The 18,696-nt window shown below is 30.8% G+C and overlaps 2 protein-coding genes across 3 annotated transcripts; one reads left to right on the top strand and one right to left on the bottom strand.

Annotated features, from left to right (window-relative positions):
• The first annotated feature begins 2,873 nt into the window (after positions 1-2,873).
• On the top strand, positions 2,874-5,011 carry Vps33B (vacuolar protein sorting 33B). The gene is given in 4 exon segments (XM_088199665.1): positions 2,874-2,978; positions 2,981-3,045; positions 3,105-3,219; positions 3,221-5,011. Coding segments are annotated over 4 exon segments (1,977 nt in total). The 5' UTR covers positions 2,874-2,879; the 3' UTR covers positions 4,919-5,011.
• Pi3K59F (phosphatidylinositol 3-kinase 59F) lies at positions 4,934-17,975 on the bottom strand. 2 transcript variants are annotated; one of them, XM_088199647.1, is made up of 15 exons: positions 17,870-17,975; positions 17,585-17,773; positions 17,368-17,524; positions 14,829-14,966; positions 13,505-13,627; positions 13,344-13,439; positions 9,791-10,031; positions 7,158-7,370; positions 6,962-7,087; positions 6,782-6,902; positions 6,502-6,710; positions 5,806-6,438; positions 5,380-5,593; positions 5,210-5,317; positions 4,934-5,142 (listed from the first exon to the last, which is right to left on the bottom strand). In XM_088199647.1, the coding sequence occupies exons 1-15, from the start codon at positions 17,938-17,940 to the stop codon at positions 5,019-5,021; spliced, it is 2,763 nt and encodes a 920-aa protein (XP_088055773.1). In that variant the 5' UTR covers positions 17,941-17,975; the 3' UTR covers positions 4,934-5,018. The 2 variants fall into 2 exon arrangements, with proteins under 2 accessions (XP_088055773.1, XP_088055781.1); XM_088199655.1 differs by having other exon boundaries at positions 6,782-6,896.
• Positions 17,976-18,696: the final 721 nt, after the last annotated feature.

Genomic DNA, 18,696 nt, shown 5'->3' with positions numbered 1-18,696 from the left:
CATAGATTGCACAACATTTTATTGTAATGTACATTAAAATATATAAATTGCGTATTACCTTTTTGTAAGTGTAGTGAATGAGCAAAGTTAAGCAGCATTAGGTTTGTATGTTTTAAAATGATGTTTAATTTTGGTTTATTATAATAAAATATAATTAAATTTGAATAAGCAATATATAAACACATGTGTCTCTAATAATTTACCATCCACGCATAAACAAGCTGATAACTGTAACTCTTATACTAAAAATCTGTAACTCTTACACTCTCAACCAATTTCGTTATGTATTTTTTCTGTAAATATTAGTTTTCTGTAAGTAACATTTTGGTCAATATGGCATTGGTTCACTTCGTATAAGTTTGTCTTTCACTTTTTAGGTCGGAAGTGAAGTGGTAGTTTTGTGGTTCGGTTCTGTTTAAAGTGTCTAAAGCCTATAACAGCGTACGCCACAGCTTCCACTTTTCATGCAAAAAACACGCACACAAAACTAATTCACTCATATAGTAAGAGTTGATAACCAGCTATTGTAATATTATGCATTATTTTTTTTTTTCTGGGAAATGAGCTGAAATATTTACATTTATATCTGGATGTGATCTAGACGATAAACATTGAAACAAGCATTGCTGCTATACGTACACGCGGGACAACGAAGAATCTCAGTACGTTATCTCAGGAAATGTTTGAGAATGAATCATTGGATGTGTTTTAGATAAAAATGGGTGATAATGAGGAATATACGAAATTTAGTAAAAGAGTTATTGCTGCGATTCCAAACAACCTATAAATATATTTTGTATGTATGTAAATTTATATATATTATATGTATGTAATTAGTTATGTAATTTTTGCAATGTTCTTAATTACATTTTATAGTAATATATCAACCATAGCATATGCTCGCAGAAGTATGTCTTATTTACAAGTATATTACTGGTTTTAGGGCCATCCGTCCTAGTAAGTGGTGAGATGTAACCAGTACACTTTTTTATGATTTTAAAGTCAGAAATTTATCAAAAAAAAGTTTGAGGAGGATTGTCGTCGTTAAATTATTTTCCTCCCTCAAACAAAAATTTTCGAGATGACCATTTTTTAGCTCCCGCAGCAGCTTTAGATGAACAACAATTTTTGAAATGGCCCTCTTTATAGCTTGCTTTGATTTTTTCAAAATCGGGTCACATTTCTTTTCAGTCCTCGATACTGTGACTAATGTTAATGGAGGTAAACTAGATTCCTAGTTATTCTTTAATACATGTCTTATCGGACTATTTGAGGTGAATAGAGTCGAAATCAGTATATTTGGCAATATCATTATTTTCTGGAATGTTTGATCCAGAGACGATGTTTAGCAGACGGATGAAGCGGGTGGCATTTATACACAGATTGAGCCGCTGCAGTATTATTTATTTAAATATTGTTTAGTTACATGTTGAAATATGAAATATGTATATGCGAGTGAATATGTCGCCCTCCACCACCGTCACGTCAGTGTTACCAAAGTACAGCATGTTAAATTAAATGAATAAATAGATATATATATACATATATATATATATATATATATATATATATATATATATATATATATATATATATATATATATATATATATATATATATATATATATATATATATATATATATATATATATATATATATATATATATATATATATATATATATATATATATATATATATATATATATATATATATATATATATATATATATATATATATATATATATATATATATATATATATATATATATATATATATATATATATATATATATATATATATATATATATATATATATATATATATTTAGTGGCTGTTGGTGACGGGTGGCAATGAGACACAGATTGAGCCGCTGCAGTAATATTTATTTAAGGTTACAGTGATTACATTACAAAAATGGGGCGGACGCGCGACGGCACGCGAACCCTTACAAGCTTGCCGATCGAGAGAGCGAAAACCGTCACAACAATGCCACTTCTGCGCCGACCAGTTTTGGCCATAACAAATCTATATTGGCCCACACACATATATATATATATATATATATATATATATATATATATATATATATATATATATATATATATATATATATATATATATATATATATATATATATATATATATATATATATATATATATATATATAAAGGTCCTAACAGTATGCTTAGTACCACTTTGGCGCAGATAATCTGATACGCAATATGGATTTTTAGTAAATTTAAGGGATTCAATGAAGCAATTAGTATTATTATACCCTATTTTTTGTTGTCGCAAATTCCCTCCCATATTATATATGGATAACCCTTATGCTAAATTATAAACTAAAACATGTTTTATTAATAAACTGTATAAAGCTTAATTAAAATATAAATATCTAATAGTCGCTATTGTTATAGATTGACAATATCTATTAAAACATAGAACGACTTCCCTCTTTCTTATTGAACTAGATGTAAATTAAGCCGCCTTAGTTGTAACTTTGTAGCATGTGTATAATCCATGTTTTTTTTTTCGGTGGAAGTAAATCTCTCTACTGCCTATTATCTTTTATAAAAGTTAAAGTTATTTGTATAATGTAATGATTACTATCAATGGAATGGTTTATAAGGGTTTATAATCATTTTATTTCTTATATTTAAATCATATAAATTACAGTCACATTGACTATTATTGTAAAAATAAAATTTTATGTATTAGCACTGTATTAAAATTAAATTACGAATTAAAAAATGGGCATTGGTGTAAATTTATATTAATTCAATGAATTTTAATTCCATTAAATTATAAATTATAAATATTTTCCCGTATGGCAATATGTACCGTCACTAGATAACTGACGTCTGTCATTTTGCGATGGAAGTATCTTTGAGTTGGCGACTTCGGTCGCTAGTGCGTATATCCCAGCATCGTTTAGAAGCCGTGTTCGCTGACGATGGAATGAGTAAAATCCCCGCGATCTCTACATACATTCCAGTCTTATTAAGCCATTTGAAAGGATTTGCGGAGTTACTTGGTTACGGTATGTTTGAATACAAATATCAATAAAGAGAACAAGTCTGATCGATTGCTTTTTTTTAGAAAAAATGGAATTGACAAGATTTATAAAATGGACCAAAAACCTTCATCGACTAATTACAATCGAGTTTACCTGATACCATCATGTTTGTTGAAGTTAAAAAATGCATTGGATGAAAATTAACAGTTTTATGAGTATTAATCAAAGTGAAGCAAATATCTCAATCACTATTATAGTCGTACCTAAGATTCTTACTGTTTACGAGGCTTTAATAGAAGAAGAGGGTCTCAACGGTATCGTCACATTGAAAGCATTTCAATGGGAATTGATTTATATAGACGAAGGAGTACTGAGTTTAGAATTACCGTCTTTGTATAAGTCAGTGTTTGTTAATAAAGACATGACTTTGTTGAATTGCTTATCTAATTCTATGTGGACGTTATTCCAAGTCGTCGGAACACCTCGATTATTTGTTTCATTGGGAAAGCAATCTTCTAGCGTTTTAGAAATGTACGATATATATTGCTCGTCTTTTGATAACAAAGAAAAACGTACTGATAGTGAATTTGGCGCTTTACTGATAATGGATCGTGATCAAGATTACGCTTCGAGCTTATTAACGCCGGCCACTTACAGTAGTTTACTTTATGAAATATTTAAAATTAATTGTGGAGATCTAGAATTAGATGTAAACAATACTAAGTATGACAAAGGAAAGTTGAACTTGGATTTGACGAATCAAGATAAAGAGGCAAATAAAAAGGTAACGAAGATGACGTTGGACAGCAATATGGACAAGATTTACTCTGAAATAAGATACTTACATTTTTCGAGCGTTTTTTCAATACTTAGCTCAAAGGCTAAGGATTTGAATGCCGAAGGTACGAAGATAAGTAACGTTCAATTGGATCAAATGAAACACTTGATCTCTACAAAGTTGCAAGAAGTGATTGGCATCAAAATGTGTCTATCAAATCATATATTAGCTTGCGAAACTATTGTGTCGTCGCTTGGTGATAAATTTGAAGATATACAGATTGTTGAAAGATCTTTATTGTACAATAAGAACAGAAAGTCAAACCTGACTCACTTAGAAGAAAATCTATGCACCGATGCTAATATGTATACATCATTGAGATTGATGTGTCTTTTAACGTTAACTCAAGGGATAACCAATGAAGAATATAATTCATTCATTACAAAATATTTGCACGCTTTTGGATATAAATTTTTGTATGTTTTTAATAACTTAATCTCAGCTGGTCTCATTATTCCGCCGTCTAATACCAAATTCCAGTTAGGAATACCTAATATAAGTTCCATAAGCGAGAAGCTACCTAGATGGCAAAACAACTTTCAAGTGACAGCCAATAAATTAAAACAATTACCGACTGAGAGCGAAGAGATTGCCGTTAAAGAACCGACTTGTCCAAGTTTCGTTTTTAACGGATCTTATATACCAATGATAGCTTCGATTGCAAAGATTTTATTAACCACAGAAAATATAAACGATCTTATAGCAAAATTATCTTTAGTAAACGATATCAAAATCGGCGGACCGATCATTGAGAATTTAAAATCCGGCATAGACGAGTTGAACGATAAGCTTTCAAACATACAAATAAACGGATTAATGAACGATATAGACGTGGCATGTCGTGATTTGAAATCGGTAGCCAACTATTTGAGGAGTGAAGACCTTAAAACTACCATTACTCCATTGAAGCCGAGATCTTTGCTGGTTTACATCGTCGGAGGAATCACTCAAGCCGAGATTGCCGCTTGTAATCTTATTGAAAAATTAACCGGTGGACAAATCATAATTGCTAGCGATTCCATCGTCTGCGGCGAAAATTTAATGCAAGCGGCAATGTAATTGAAACAATTTATATATTTACAAATCGCAACGATGTCTATATTTTTTTGTTATATAAAAAATTACATTAAATATATTTATTTACATCTTAAATCGTTATTTATTTTCGCCAGTATTGAGTGAACTTGTGGAGTTGTTCTACTAACGCAGGCATAACAGCCGTTACTGACATGTCCAGAAGATTCTGCAAATAATGCACTGCTTCTTCGTCCCCTAAATCTAACCTATAAATTTTGTTGAGTTAATAAATAAACTGTTTAACTAATAATTTAGATTATAAAGATAAATTACCTCAATTTATCTTGAACCTTTTTAACCGCTTTATCGGGTTCGAGAGCAATATCAGGTACAGTTGCATCGACCATCAACGAAAACAAGTTTAAGATTAAATTTGCATGCCTGAAAAATATACATAGTTTAAAATATTATATTAATTAACTATGCTTTATGCAATAAAATACCTTCGTAAATGGAAAAACGCAGTGTAACATTGCTTTTTGAATTCTTGAAAATGTTCTGAGTTTACACCGCCCATCGCTTCCACCATTTCTTTACTGAGTTTCATCGGTGGTGGAAGTGGTTTTGGATCTCTTCCCAAAATATAGCCAAAGTCAATATGGAATAATGCTCCTGAGGTTGTCAAAAGCAAGTTGTCCAAATGACGATCTCCGACACCTGAAAGAGAGATGAGGTTTTAAGGTATGACTGAGTAGTGAATTTTCAGCCTTTTCTGTGAAACTAAAAAAAATTACGTTGTTTTTGGTCATTACTGCGAGAGATAATACAAAATTTATTTGATTTTCGCAAGACCTATCTTTATAGAGAAAAATATCTCTTGCTTCACACCACAATTACTACGAGACTAGTTCTAAAAAATATATATTTACCCAAAAGATAGGTGATGATGCAATATCCGGCACAGCTCTTTATATAAGTATCCATGATCTCCGGTTTGATACCGTACGGTGATGTTTCTGACGGGTGATGCTTCCTGAAAAAGTTGTGTATGCTTCCCTCAGAAGCCACAGCTTCCGCTACAGTGACAGACTCGATGAACTGAAGAAAACCATGCTTGGCGCTCGTGGCTAAGACTCGGTAAGGCGTCAGCTTGAGATCGAGATTCTCGCGCCTCAGCAATTTATCCATGAGCGTTATCATCTGCAAGATCAGCTGATCCTGTCGAAGGTCATCTCCGTGTTTGAATATCGCTTCGTACTCGCTACCGTCGGCTGTGATGAAAGTCAATTTGGATGGCATCAGAGCCGATTTGAACAGACTAGCTTTCTTAGGCACAATGCCTTTGATCAAAACGTTGGGATCGAGCGGAAATGGGATCGGTTCGAAGTTAGAGAAGTTAAACTTGGACGTTTCCGGATCGGCTAACAGCTTTTGCAGTCTCTCTGCCTTTTTGCTTCTGTTGCCACTCTCGCTGGTCACTTTCTTGACGAGTTTCACTAGTTTATCAATGAACACTTGTTGTCTCGCTAAGAACGAACGTCTCCTTTGAAGCTCAGTATTACCTTAATTGAAATTAATGAATAATATGAATATATTTATCTGCATATAGGTAAAAAAAAACGTACCTCTTGCAAGAGTTTGCGAGAAAGTCTTCATTACAGTCAGATACATGTCACGTACGACCCCATCTTGTTTCACGGGCGTATCTTGATCTTCACACTCGATTAACAAATACCAATAAAGGTAGTTTGCAAGCGATGAATTAGCGCACGCTCGTTGAATGAGAAAAGAAGCCAAATTCAGCTTTGTGTCAGTCGGATTTTCGATGCCGTCGCTATAAAGCATACGATTAAAAAAATATCATTTATTTAATATAACTTATAAGCTCACTGTTCATTCACTCACCAATAAATATCACTACTATCACCATTATTATTCGATTGGCTCGTATTTAAACTACTAACTAAAGGATTATCGGCGCCGATTGATACATTTTGGTCATTGTATTGAATTGATATATCTGTAACTGTAACTTATTATTAACACACCATAATATTGCTCATAATTATTATATATTAATTATACCTGCGCTCGGTAATGGATTGTTCAAACTGTCGCGCTTTTCCAATTGCGAAACAGAGGAATTAGTTGGAGTACTTTTCGAATCGACGGTTGAAGAGGAATCTATACTCGGCACTAGCTGTCTATAACCTATAAAAAATAAACGTATTATATTAATAAGTATGTGGGCATATCCACAGCTTGCGTCATACATACGCACCTTCTTTGATTTCATCAAAGTTTTCATATTTGAGAGCCTGCACTAATTGCAGCAGGTAAAGCATGAGATCTTCATCGGGGGCTTGCTTTAAACGAGTTATTGCATATCTTCTAACGGCCGGATGCGTGAAATTTGGCGTTAATAGCTCCAAGGCGTCTTCTACGTCCATCGGTGCCCATTGTTGCATCATAGCCAAAGCTTGACGTACTTCGCCTTTAATTAAAACATTTATTGGTATACTTTTCGTGTAGTAAAACTTATTGTAAGGTATAAATTAGGGACGGGCTTGCATTCATTGTGAATCGATGGTTTATGGTAAATAATTCGCAAATAGTCAAAAATCTAGTCTTCGCTTAGAATTAGTTTCTAGAAACTGCCAAATTTCTATAATCAAACAGCTGTATGCCTGTTAATAAATATATCCTTTGATTAAGAAGCATTTATTTATACTTTTTCGTCTTGATAATAAGATAATATTCCAGCGATTTGTAAGGTAAGTAATCCACAGAAATAATATTTAAAAAAATTAAACCTGATCTCAATTAAAAAAGATTTGTTATCAAACGGCTACATAATGCATTTCAGTTAATATGTTATATATAAGATAATTTATGTAATTTAAAAATATACATATTTTGGTAGAAAAGGTATTTTATGTGAATCTTGCTCTTTGCAGTCTGGTTGTTCTAAGAATGTATTACTATCTGAAAAGTAGGAATTTATTTTCTTTATTCGTGAATATGAATTATTATTGTTTATGTTGTCCATATGACATATAGAGGGTTAATAAGAACTCGGAGCAACTAACTCGTTGCTTGCAAGTAGTAAATTTATTTTAGTCGGTTGGCAGAGTTATGTCAGAATAAAATATTTCCTTCCTAAACTTTACATTCTTAGATTAACCAGAGTTATTATTATCATATCCAATTTTTATTAGTAAAAATCAGTCAATTGATTTGAGTAAGAATGCAAGGATATTAAATAATATAAAAATTTTCATAAAGTAATTAGACAGTTGAAAAGTTAATAACTCTCTTTAAATATACTTAATTGTAGTAATTTGTCAAATAGTATAATATATAATTTTTTTATATTTTTTAAGCAAAATGGCAGAATATTAGCAGAACATCTCAAATTTACACGCTGTTCAATAAATTAGTTTTAAACATTTTAAAAAAAAAGTAAAAAGGTTTAATTATAAAAATTAAAGCGTTTTTTTTTTTAATCATATAGTATGTATTGTATATGGAATAGAGTGATACTACCACATACGAACCGCTCTACACACGAACTTTTCGAGATACTAACTTTTTTCATATCTCATTTTGACCTCTACGCACAAACCTAGATTCGAGATACGAACTATTAAACTATTTATCTGAGCGGTGTTTGATGTTATTACTTCGCATTTATCTGAAATACGATGCAAAGAGTGGTGTTTACGACGTACATGTTTGCTTTTTTGTGTATCTATTTAGGTATTTATGTAAATAATAAAATGTAATGGGAAATTAGGTTTCGAGATACGGATTACAGTTGGAAACAAATTAAGCTCGTAAGACAAGATACCACTGTACACATTTTTTGTAACTGTCGTAGTTTTAATCAGATTTTCCAAAAACCATTCAGAAAAATTTACTTTATAAATAATTAACCAAAGCTAGTTAGTCAGCATGATCCGTCATTATGTATTAAAATAGCGGTTATTAAAAAAAGTCATAGCTATGTTAAAAAATTATAGAAGAAAAAGTAAAAAAAGCAAAAATGGCACATTGCAGCAAAATAGTGACTTTTTAAAACATTAAAAAAAAAAAAACTATTAAAGTAAAAAAAAAAATTTAATAGAAATTAAGATATTTTTTTTAACATTTAGTTTCTAAACTTCAATAATTAAAAATGTTCTATAATAAAAATAAATTTATTTTTTATTATTTATTTTTGTCTTATGTACGTGGGATTAAAGGTTTTTGTGGACACTATACTGCTATCTTTAGTTTTATTCAGATTTTTATAAAACTTTTATAAAAATAAAGCATGTTGCAAGTATTTGAAATAAGTGTGTTAGTATGTTTGATTCGCTATCTTGTTTCAATATGGCGGCTATTTCAAAAATTAGAAAAAATTGAAAATTTGTAAAAATTAGTAGATTTCGATATTTAAAAATTGAAATACTCTTACACATTTTTATACACAGAAATCTACCAAATTCTTGCGGTCTTTGCCGAATGATATTATTTGAAATGTAGATAAAAATTTCAAGAACGAAGTCACATCAATAAAATATCTTTTTATTTTTATTTTTATTACCGTATTTTTAATTTAATTTTGGATGTACTTATTTTGTGTATCGATAAGTAAAACCAGTTTGTTAGTGTTAGTAGTTGGGAAGAATTAATGCAAGGGTTAAAGAAACTGTTTTATATTTGCTTCTGCAATTAGAAATTTAGGTATTTTTCCCAAAAAAGTGATAAATTATTAATAATAGTATTTTTTTTCTCTAAAAAAATATTGATTATAAATTACAATGGCGAGTTTGTCTTAATAATTTTACGGTTAGTCTTAGATGGCAGTCCATCCTAAGGTATGATGCAATACATAATAGTGTAATATTAAGATATACTTATAAAGCTTACCGTGTAAACTCCAGTTAACACACTTCAAAAACTTCGTCAGGGCTTTCTTTTGGCTGCTCAGATAAAACCTGAACTTCCACACCATGTCCTGCTCCTCGCTGCTAAGCTGCTTCGTCGGTGGATACGAGACGATGGCGTTCAGCATGTCTCTCATGTTTGCATTGGGCTTCGCATCCCTGTCGGACATTCCACTCCTGAGCGAACGTGCCAGCTTGTGATGTTTACTCTCGACGAGGTTTTCCTGTAGGTTCGAGCAAGTGAAAATGTGTTTGATACGCTTGACAAAGAGTTTCAATACCCCTTCGGACACAGACGCATTTTTCTTATTTTGTAGTACCATTTTAATCGAGATTGCAATGAAATTTCATTTATCATTTAGTCATTAATTAGTTAGAATGCGAATTACTTTTCGTTAATTTTAATAATTATTGTCGTGAATTGAACATGATTTTTAAAACACTTGCACGCGATCGTATTCAAAGTGATTCACACTTTGTATAAAGAGAGTCCATGTTTTTAAACGACGCTTCTTTGGTATTCAAATGTTCTCCAGCTCCCACTCATCCTGCTGGTATTCGTGGAAGCACATAACAGTCTCGTCGAAAAGCGAATGTTTGTACTTGAGGATGTTGAACAATTTTTTTATGCACATAATCGCGTGTTGTACAAAATAGGATAACGAGTGCTTTAAAAGTGCACACAAGTTGAACTTCTTGTAAGATTCTCTTGAAAATAAGGTCAGTGAAGCAAAATAACTGCTGTACAGCGCAGCGTACAGGTCATTCAACCACTGACTGAAAGCAACTGGCGAAATTATGTGCGACTAATAGACTTATTTTATTACTACGCTGAAGTAGGTAGACGTACAAATTTTTGCAAGATTAACTTTGTAATTAAACTTGCATTAAACATAGTCCAATTAGGGACGTGTTAAATGTAATATAAATACAAAAATATAATAAACTAGATGTAGGTATAGGCTTCTAGTTTGCCAGTTGCTGTTCCGGTCATATTAATAGAAAGATATTCATAATCTCTATATGCATTGTAAAAAAATTATTAACAAATTTAAAAAAATCTTATGATTGTTAAATTGTTGTATATTTTGGTAATTATTAATTATATAATTACAGGCTACTGATCGGAAAAAGCAATGGTTCTCAGCCTTATTCAATTTCCCTGAATTGTACTTTTCATAATGTTTGTAATTTATATAGATAATAATAGAATTTCACTCGGAATCCTTTCAAATTATTAAAACAAATTGCACATTATCTCATCATTGGGTTGCGATGGAAACACAAAGATTATCCAACGTTTAATTCACACATGGTACTACATTAAAAACTAATAACCAAGAGATTATCATTGATCGATACATCAAAATGTTTGAAAGGGAAATCATAAGACGAATCGGAATGGTTAAATCTGTATGGAGTGTATTTTTGGAATTTATTTGCTGAAACTTTTGGGATTACTTACAGACGATTGATTCATACTTTATAGGAGTAGTAATTATTGATATTTAGATACAAATTTCAACTCAAATATTTAACAAATAAGTTTTTTTGATATTTTATTTTAGGTTGATTTTCTTTGTAAGGAAAATTGAGGATTATGTATCATTAATAACTATCATAAACATTGGAGTTGAGTTATAAATGTTATACACATTTAAAAATCATTAACATGAGGCGAATGCCCTCAATGTAATTTTCGCTCTACACAAATTTTGTGTAAAGCAGTCTATAGTCATAAATAATATCATATACGTCGCACAAAAATACGATTGTGTGTTGTTTTTGTTTCTACCTGTGCTGCAATAACGGTTATTATCGGGAAACTGCCGCGTATCGGCATACATCGACGAGTGTATGCAGAAGTCGATAACAATTTTACACGTATGATATATTATTTAAAAAATGTAATTTAAAGCTTTGGGCAGTTCTATTTGGTTTCGTTCCAACAAGACTATCATTTTATTATGATGTAGAAGAAGAAGATTGATATTTCATTTTCAATTTTTTAAAAAGTCACTATGAAAAATTGTGAGAGTACCTAATCCAAAGACAGTTTGCTGTCTGATTCTGCAAAAATTACTGCAATAATTTTGTGAATGTATTGTCTACGTATACAGATGTATGCGAGAGAGAAGCGATACATGCGCGTAAGAATATTCGCTGTCTCGCTTGTTTTTGTCGAAGCGGCAATGCTCATGTCAAGGATTTTTGTCTGTGCATAAAAATAAATATTTCGGTCTATTTCGCACAAAATAAAATATATGTAATATCACAGTAACTGGTTGTCAACTCCTATGTCTGTGTGTTTTGGATAAGAAGTGGAAGGCGCGATGTTCACTGGTGTAAAGGGTCAAATACCATTGGAATAAAAGAAAACCTAAACAATGTACACAATGAATACTTTAAAAAGATCTATAGTTACACATGTTGCAAAATGATCAATCATTAATAAAAACATGTCAAACAAAAGCATATTTTAAAAAATCGTTGTTAGACTAAATGCCGAAGATTGCATTCCATTGAAAACCATAACAAAACGCATTTATTTAATAATATGTTTCACAAAAAGGATATAAACTAATAACAAAAAATATTATTTTTGAGCCAAAGTAAAAACATATTGAATTAAGAACATTTTGTACATCTTAGATGTTTACATAAAAATATGGGGATTAAAAAGACACAAGAATTAGAATATCTGATGAGTTGGAATCTTGAACCATGATAAAGAGAGAAAATATTGCTAGTTTCTTTTAAGATGTGGTGTTGGCGTCGAATGTTATATATATTATGGACTAAATTCTATTCTTCAGCAACTAGGAATTAAAGAATGGCTCTAACAATATGTTGTATAAGAATATTTGCATATTTTGGACATGAGCAAGAAAATTAGAGATCCTCGACAAACTAGTTGGTATAGGTTGTGAGAAAAGAAAAAGAGCATCAAGGTATATATGTAGATGAGATCAAAAAAAGAACACGACCTACCTTTTATGCTATATTCAACGTCGCCTAAGGTTGAATAGAATGGAAACGTTTGATGATTCAAACACAACAGAAAGAGAGAGAGGGAAATATAATCATAATACCCAAAATCAACCAAGTTCATTGGAATTATAAACTTATATGCCAAAATATCAAGAAGATATATTATATATATATATATATATACATATATAAGGCGTAATATGGAGTACAAATCAAAAACAAACAGTATTGCAAATATATGATTAAATTGATAGAACTACTATTTACCAATTGTTTAGAGATTCAACGTAATAGCATTTTACATTATATGAAAAAAAAAATAAAGCCAATAACGTGTTGTTTATTATCACTTTATGAATATAAAAAAATGTGTTAAAATCAATTAGATACTAAGATATGTTTCATCGAATCTATCGCAATCAAAAGATTGCAACGATTAGATTAAAATATTTGATAGTAATAATACATTTAACAATAGGATTAACATATACATAAAGTTAAATTACTTATTTCTATTCTAAATAAATAAAATAAGATTTTATTACCTGCAAAATCTCATGATCTGGTACAGTTACAATGTCGGCCTGCGCTCTGAACTGATACATTTCATCACCATCTTGCTCATAATAAACGACAGCATGCTAAAATATTGATTCTTGATAATACATTATATCAAATATACATATGAATTAAATGATAAACTCACATTTAAACCGTCAACTTGTACAGTAGGAAACTCGACCATCAGATAAAGGTAGTCCGAATTTCTCTTTTCGCTCTCGTTGATCATCTCAATCTCTCTGAACGTCAAACGATCCAACCAATCAACCTATAAAGGTCAAAAAGAATGTTTTAATTTATATATATAGAGCAATGTATAAAAACACTGAGTCAAATATTTGTATAAAATTTATACGTCATGCTAGTATTTTAAAATATGAACACATTTTGATTATATAAATTGTAATTGACCTTTAAAAAAACGTTGATAACATCGCATTTTCGAATTGGAAGATTTCGGTCAAGTCAATATGTATATTGTATATAAAATAAATTGAGATATAAATTAGCATTGAAACATGGTTATCAGTAATAATTTTAGAACGTTATTTTTTATGTTTAAAATTATTCTTTGAATCGATTTTGTATTATTAAACTATAAATTATAAAAAGCAATATTTCAATTTTTCTTTTAGATTTTGAAAAGTATCTTCGGTTCGTTGCATATTAAATATACAGGCCAATTCTTCACTAGCTCTTTATCCTTGCTTTTATTTACAGAGCCACATTTGCCTTAGAAAAGTCCAATACTTTCTTTGTTTGACTTCTTAAGTCAATGTTTTTCTTTATTTAGTTGAAGACAATGATTTGTTGGTTACTTTTTGAAGACACAGTGGCGGCTGTTTAATTTATATTTGTGTGACGTGACAACGTAAACGCACTCTACCCATAATAAGTTTAAAATATAAATATCTAGTCGTACTTTTTAACAGCTAACACATCTATTATAATGTAACTTTGACCTTGAAATCACACATTGACATATTGATATTGTGAGCGTTCAAAAAATATTATGTTTTAATTTACTTATGTGAACAATAAATCAGATAATATGATGTTGCTATGCAAATAGCAATATATATAATTTTTGATATACAATGATGATTTTGTTGAATGTAGAATTTGTAATCTCATATTTAAGAAATACTGATTAGATCATAAATATTGTATATATCCCATATCCCATAATTGGAAATGATACTTAGCTTCATTCAGTTGATTAATTTATATTAATTATTTTTGTACAAGTTCTTGAAATATTTTCTAGCAATTGTGTTTAATATAGATAAATTTTCATCTAGTTTATGCATAAAAACAACGAATTTATACAGAATGTTATTATTATAAAGTTATTTTAATGATAAATACTTGTGTTGATACTATAAATATAATTTATAGCGTTCAACATTGATAAGTCTTCGACGGTTTTTAATTAATTTTAAATTATTATTGAATTGAAATTCGATTACCTTGCTAATATGTCCATTTCTGTGCTTCTTCGCGAGTTTTGCCAAACGCTGCATCTGCTCCTTTCCTTTATCGGGAGTCTTCCCGGGCGTCTGTTCGCTGCCTTCGACTCCGGGCCAAACGCGCAGGTCAAACATCCCCTTCATCGACATCAAAAACATTTTGTTATAAAAGTAAAACATTTTCACACAATCTTAGACATCATTCATGTTTCTTTTATTAAACAATTGTTGTTCAATGGCATTTTAACGGCAGAGTATTAGACGCGACGCGAAACGTTCGGCTTTGAGGCACGATATAACAATAACACTCCGAGGGTCAATACATCACGTTAAAAATATAAATGATAAGAGCTGCCATGATATATGGACAAATATTGACCAACAAATAGAATTATGTACACACCAGTGCATACCAAATAAGCAGATTAATATTATACATGTAATTTATAATGAGAAAATTTGAAGTGCAAGTAGAAATATATCAAACGTAAAAACTGATTACTTAAAAAAAAGCTGTGAAATATTTTCATTTTTATAAGGTTGTTGGAAAAGTTATATCGCATTTTGATTGGAGTACTGAAGAAAAATCCACATCTTATAACCAGGGAGATTGCAAATGATTTGTCTCAAAGCAAAACATATAGGTCTCACACAAACTGACAGGAAAATTTATAATGCCATGTGAGTATCTGTTCTTCCTTTCTGATTAGACATAATATAATCTTCTTGGACAAACTGATTATGGGAGAGTCGATTACTTATCACTCCAACTGCTGCAAAACTGGAACAGAGAAAATAGTGCTCTGATTGTCTAATCAGAGGCAAACCGTCAATACTACCATTTATTGCAACCAGCTATCATCATCATTCTTTTTATTATTATTTACTGGCAAACAATATAGACTTTAGAAGTAGTCTGTGCACACAGACCCAGATCAAAGAACAGATTAGAAGTCCATTACCAGGTTATTATTTTTTGATGACATCAGAATATAAGTCAAATTCTTTAAATCATCTTTACCAATATTAGATGACTAGCTGTCTAGTGAGTGTGTAAAAATAACAGACAGCAATTTTTATTTTAACCATTTGATGTAAATTCTGACCCTGAATAATATTATTATGGAGGGGGGAGCAATTAAGTTTTTGCCTGGGGCGTGAATAAGTTAGGGCCGGCCCTGTATAAACTATTATAATTTTGAATTTAAAAAGAAATCGTTTAATGTATATTATATTATATTTAAATAATATTATAATATTTAAAAAAATAATAAAATAAATACTTTCTATTATATGTATATTTTTTGTAGAGTTATAATTTTTGAAAGATCTATTTGAGTATTTGAAGTTCGGTCAGCCGATAGACTTGTGCGTCCGGAAGCGGCTTAGAACAATTATATATAAAAGAAGCTGCATCAGCGGCTCTTAATGATACTTTTGTAAATGACGCGTATTTGCGTCATCAGCTTTTAACGATATTTTGTTTACAAATGACACATATTTAAGTCATATGGAAAGATACTATCAATTCAATTTAATGTATAATTTTTTTGCGATAGTCATGATTACTTATGGAGCTAATTGAAAATATCTAATGAACCAAGAATTTCGACTATTAGTTATTTTTAACGAATAACAAATTGTTTATCAGATAAATTTCATTTTCATCTAATGAATAATATGATTCTAAATCAGCCATTATTTCATCAATATATTGACTGGAATATTAATTTCGTAAATTCATTTTAAAATTTGATAAAGATCATTTTTTAAAAATTGATTTACTAATTATAAAATAATTTTAAAAGTTACCACTTTGAAAGACATATTTATGGACGAATTCAAAACTTTCTCACATAAACATGTGACATATTGTAAACAAATGTGTTATTTGACTTTGCTTTAGCTAAAAATTCGGTCAACTGTGTTGAAGTGATAAAGTAGATTCCTGCTCTAAATAGTAAATATTTACGACAACAGATGTACATAGGTAAACGAAATGCTAACACCGCAGTACAAAAAAAGTTTTGTACTTGTCTCTCGTTTTTAACCGATTTGCTTTGTGAAACGAAGCTTCTCATCACCCACATAGAAAGTGTAAATAGATTAATATTTATTTCAAGGCGATCACAACAAAGACAATTGTTGACTATGTTCACTCCAAAACTAGGGCTTTTACACGAAATAGTTTAAAAAAATTATATATTAATTTATATTAGTTAATTAACGGTGGAGAGGTTATGCATCGAAACATTGCTATCAAATGTAATTAAGGCAACATTTTTTACCGTCCATGCCAAACTTTACTTGGTATTTTAGAGATGTATTAGAATATTGGCATTATTAAGTTATTTTTATTGAAAAGGAGAGTCAACTAATTTACTATTTTTTTTTGTAGTGTTATTTTATTGTTCTGCCAGGATTTGAATCCAGTAATTTCATATTATAACTGGTAACCTTAGAAATTATACTATACCTTTTTCGTTCTAAAATCATCATATTTTTATAGTAAATTATTAAATAAATAAATAAGATTCACCTGTCGAAACATCCCATGTTTACCGAATAGCGATATAGACGTCCCTCCTACAATCATCAATTTTCCAGGTCCCGCACAGTCGTAAACGGTCATGGCTAAAATTGCGTTTCTTGGTAAATCGCTGTAATGAACGGGCAAAGTGATCCACTCGTTCCAGCTGCAAAACGTTCGGCGGTTAACACGTTTATTTGTAAAAATCAGGAAAAATTTAACTCACTTCCATCTTGTAGTGAAAGATTTGTATGAAGTCGTTATGGGAAGAGCTAGCAGAGCTTCGTCGCCCAAAATGTACGCACTGACGTATAAATCCGAACAACCGTTCTGGTAGAGCCCGGAGAACTTAAGCATGGGCTCCGATAGAAGTATGTCATATTCCGGCTTTGTGCGTCGTCCTTCTAGGGTGCCACTTGAAACAATTAAAAATAATAAGTTACTCATGCGTTCAATTTATGGATATGTTAATTGTATAACTGTATATGAGATCGTATGAGTGTGTGTGTACATTTTAATTTGGATCCTGTGCTCCAACGACGAACTGTAAACATAGCAGAATTTGTTGTCGATGTCGTCCATAACAATCACTTCGCTTGACGTTTGTCATCAGCTGTGAAGTTGCCATAACAAAAATACATAACGTCGCATTTATTATATTAAGTATTTTTTTTATAATCATTTAAAAGCTTATACTATTAATTCATTAAAAAAAGATATTTAATACTAATTATAATCATCAATCTCTATAATAAAATTGAATCCTATTCATGCAGACTCGCGATTGCAGTTGTTTCGTACTTTTTTTTATTACTTAATTTCAAATTCGCTAGTAATTAACTAATCATGGGCAAAGCAGCGCTCGAAGCTTGACACCGATTTTGACTCGATCGGACTGCGGGTTTTGGCGTTTTACGTTTTAAAAATTCCGCGCGAGTCGGTCGTGAACATTGTCATAGAAAAGGTATTTCCAGATGCCAAACTTGTTATAACCGGCAGCGTGTATCATATATCGATACAAATCTTCACTTTAACGCCATTGAATCATCAACTAGGAAAATGGGGCTGAAGATCAATGAAACAAAAACAAAATACGTGTCGGTTATGCCTAGTTGGAAGAGCTAGTATCCTAAAAATCTCGAAATAAACGAGTACTTTTGAGTATGTCAGTGACTTCATATACCTTGGAACACTGTTAACAGCTTAAAATGATATCAGCAAATAAATGCTATTTCACCCTAATAAAAACAATTAAAAAACGCTGATTAGGGAGCTGGACACTTACTAGGGTTGAGGAAGGACTCAGGATGATGCAGGATGTACGAAACTGCAGGCGTA

Source organism: Plectrocnemia conspersa, unplaced genomic scaffold (genome assembly GCF_051122295.1).
Source record: "Plectrocnemia conspersa isolate PC_06_02 unplaced genomic scaffold, ASM5112229v1 ptg000001l, whole genome shotgun sequence".
NCBI lineage: Eukaryota > Metazoa > Arthropoda > Insecta > Trichoptera > Polycentropodidae > Plectrocnemia > Plectrocnemia conspersa.
The sequence above is the reverse complement of the archived record's forward strand: the minus strand, read 5'-3'. Positions and strand labels throughout refer to the sequence as shown.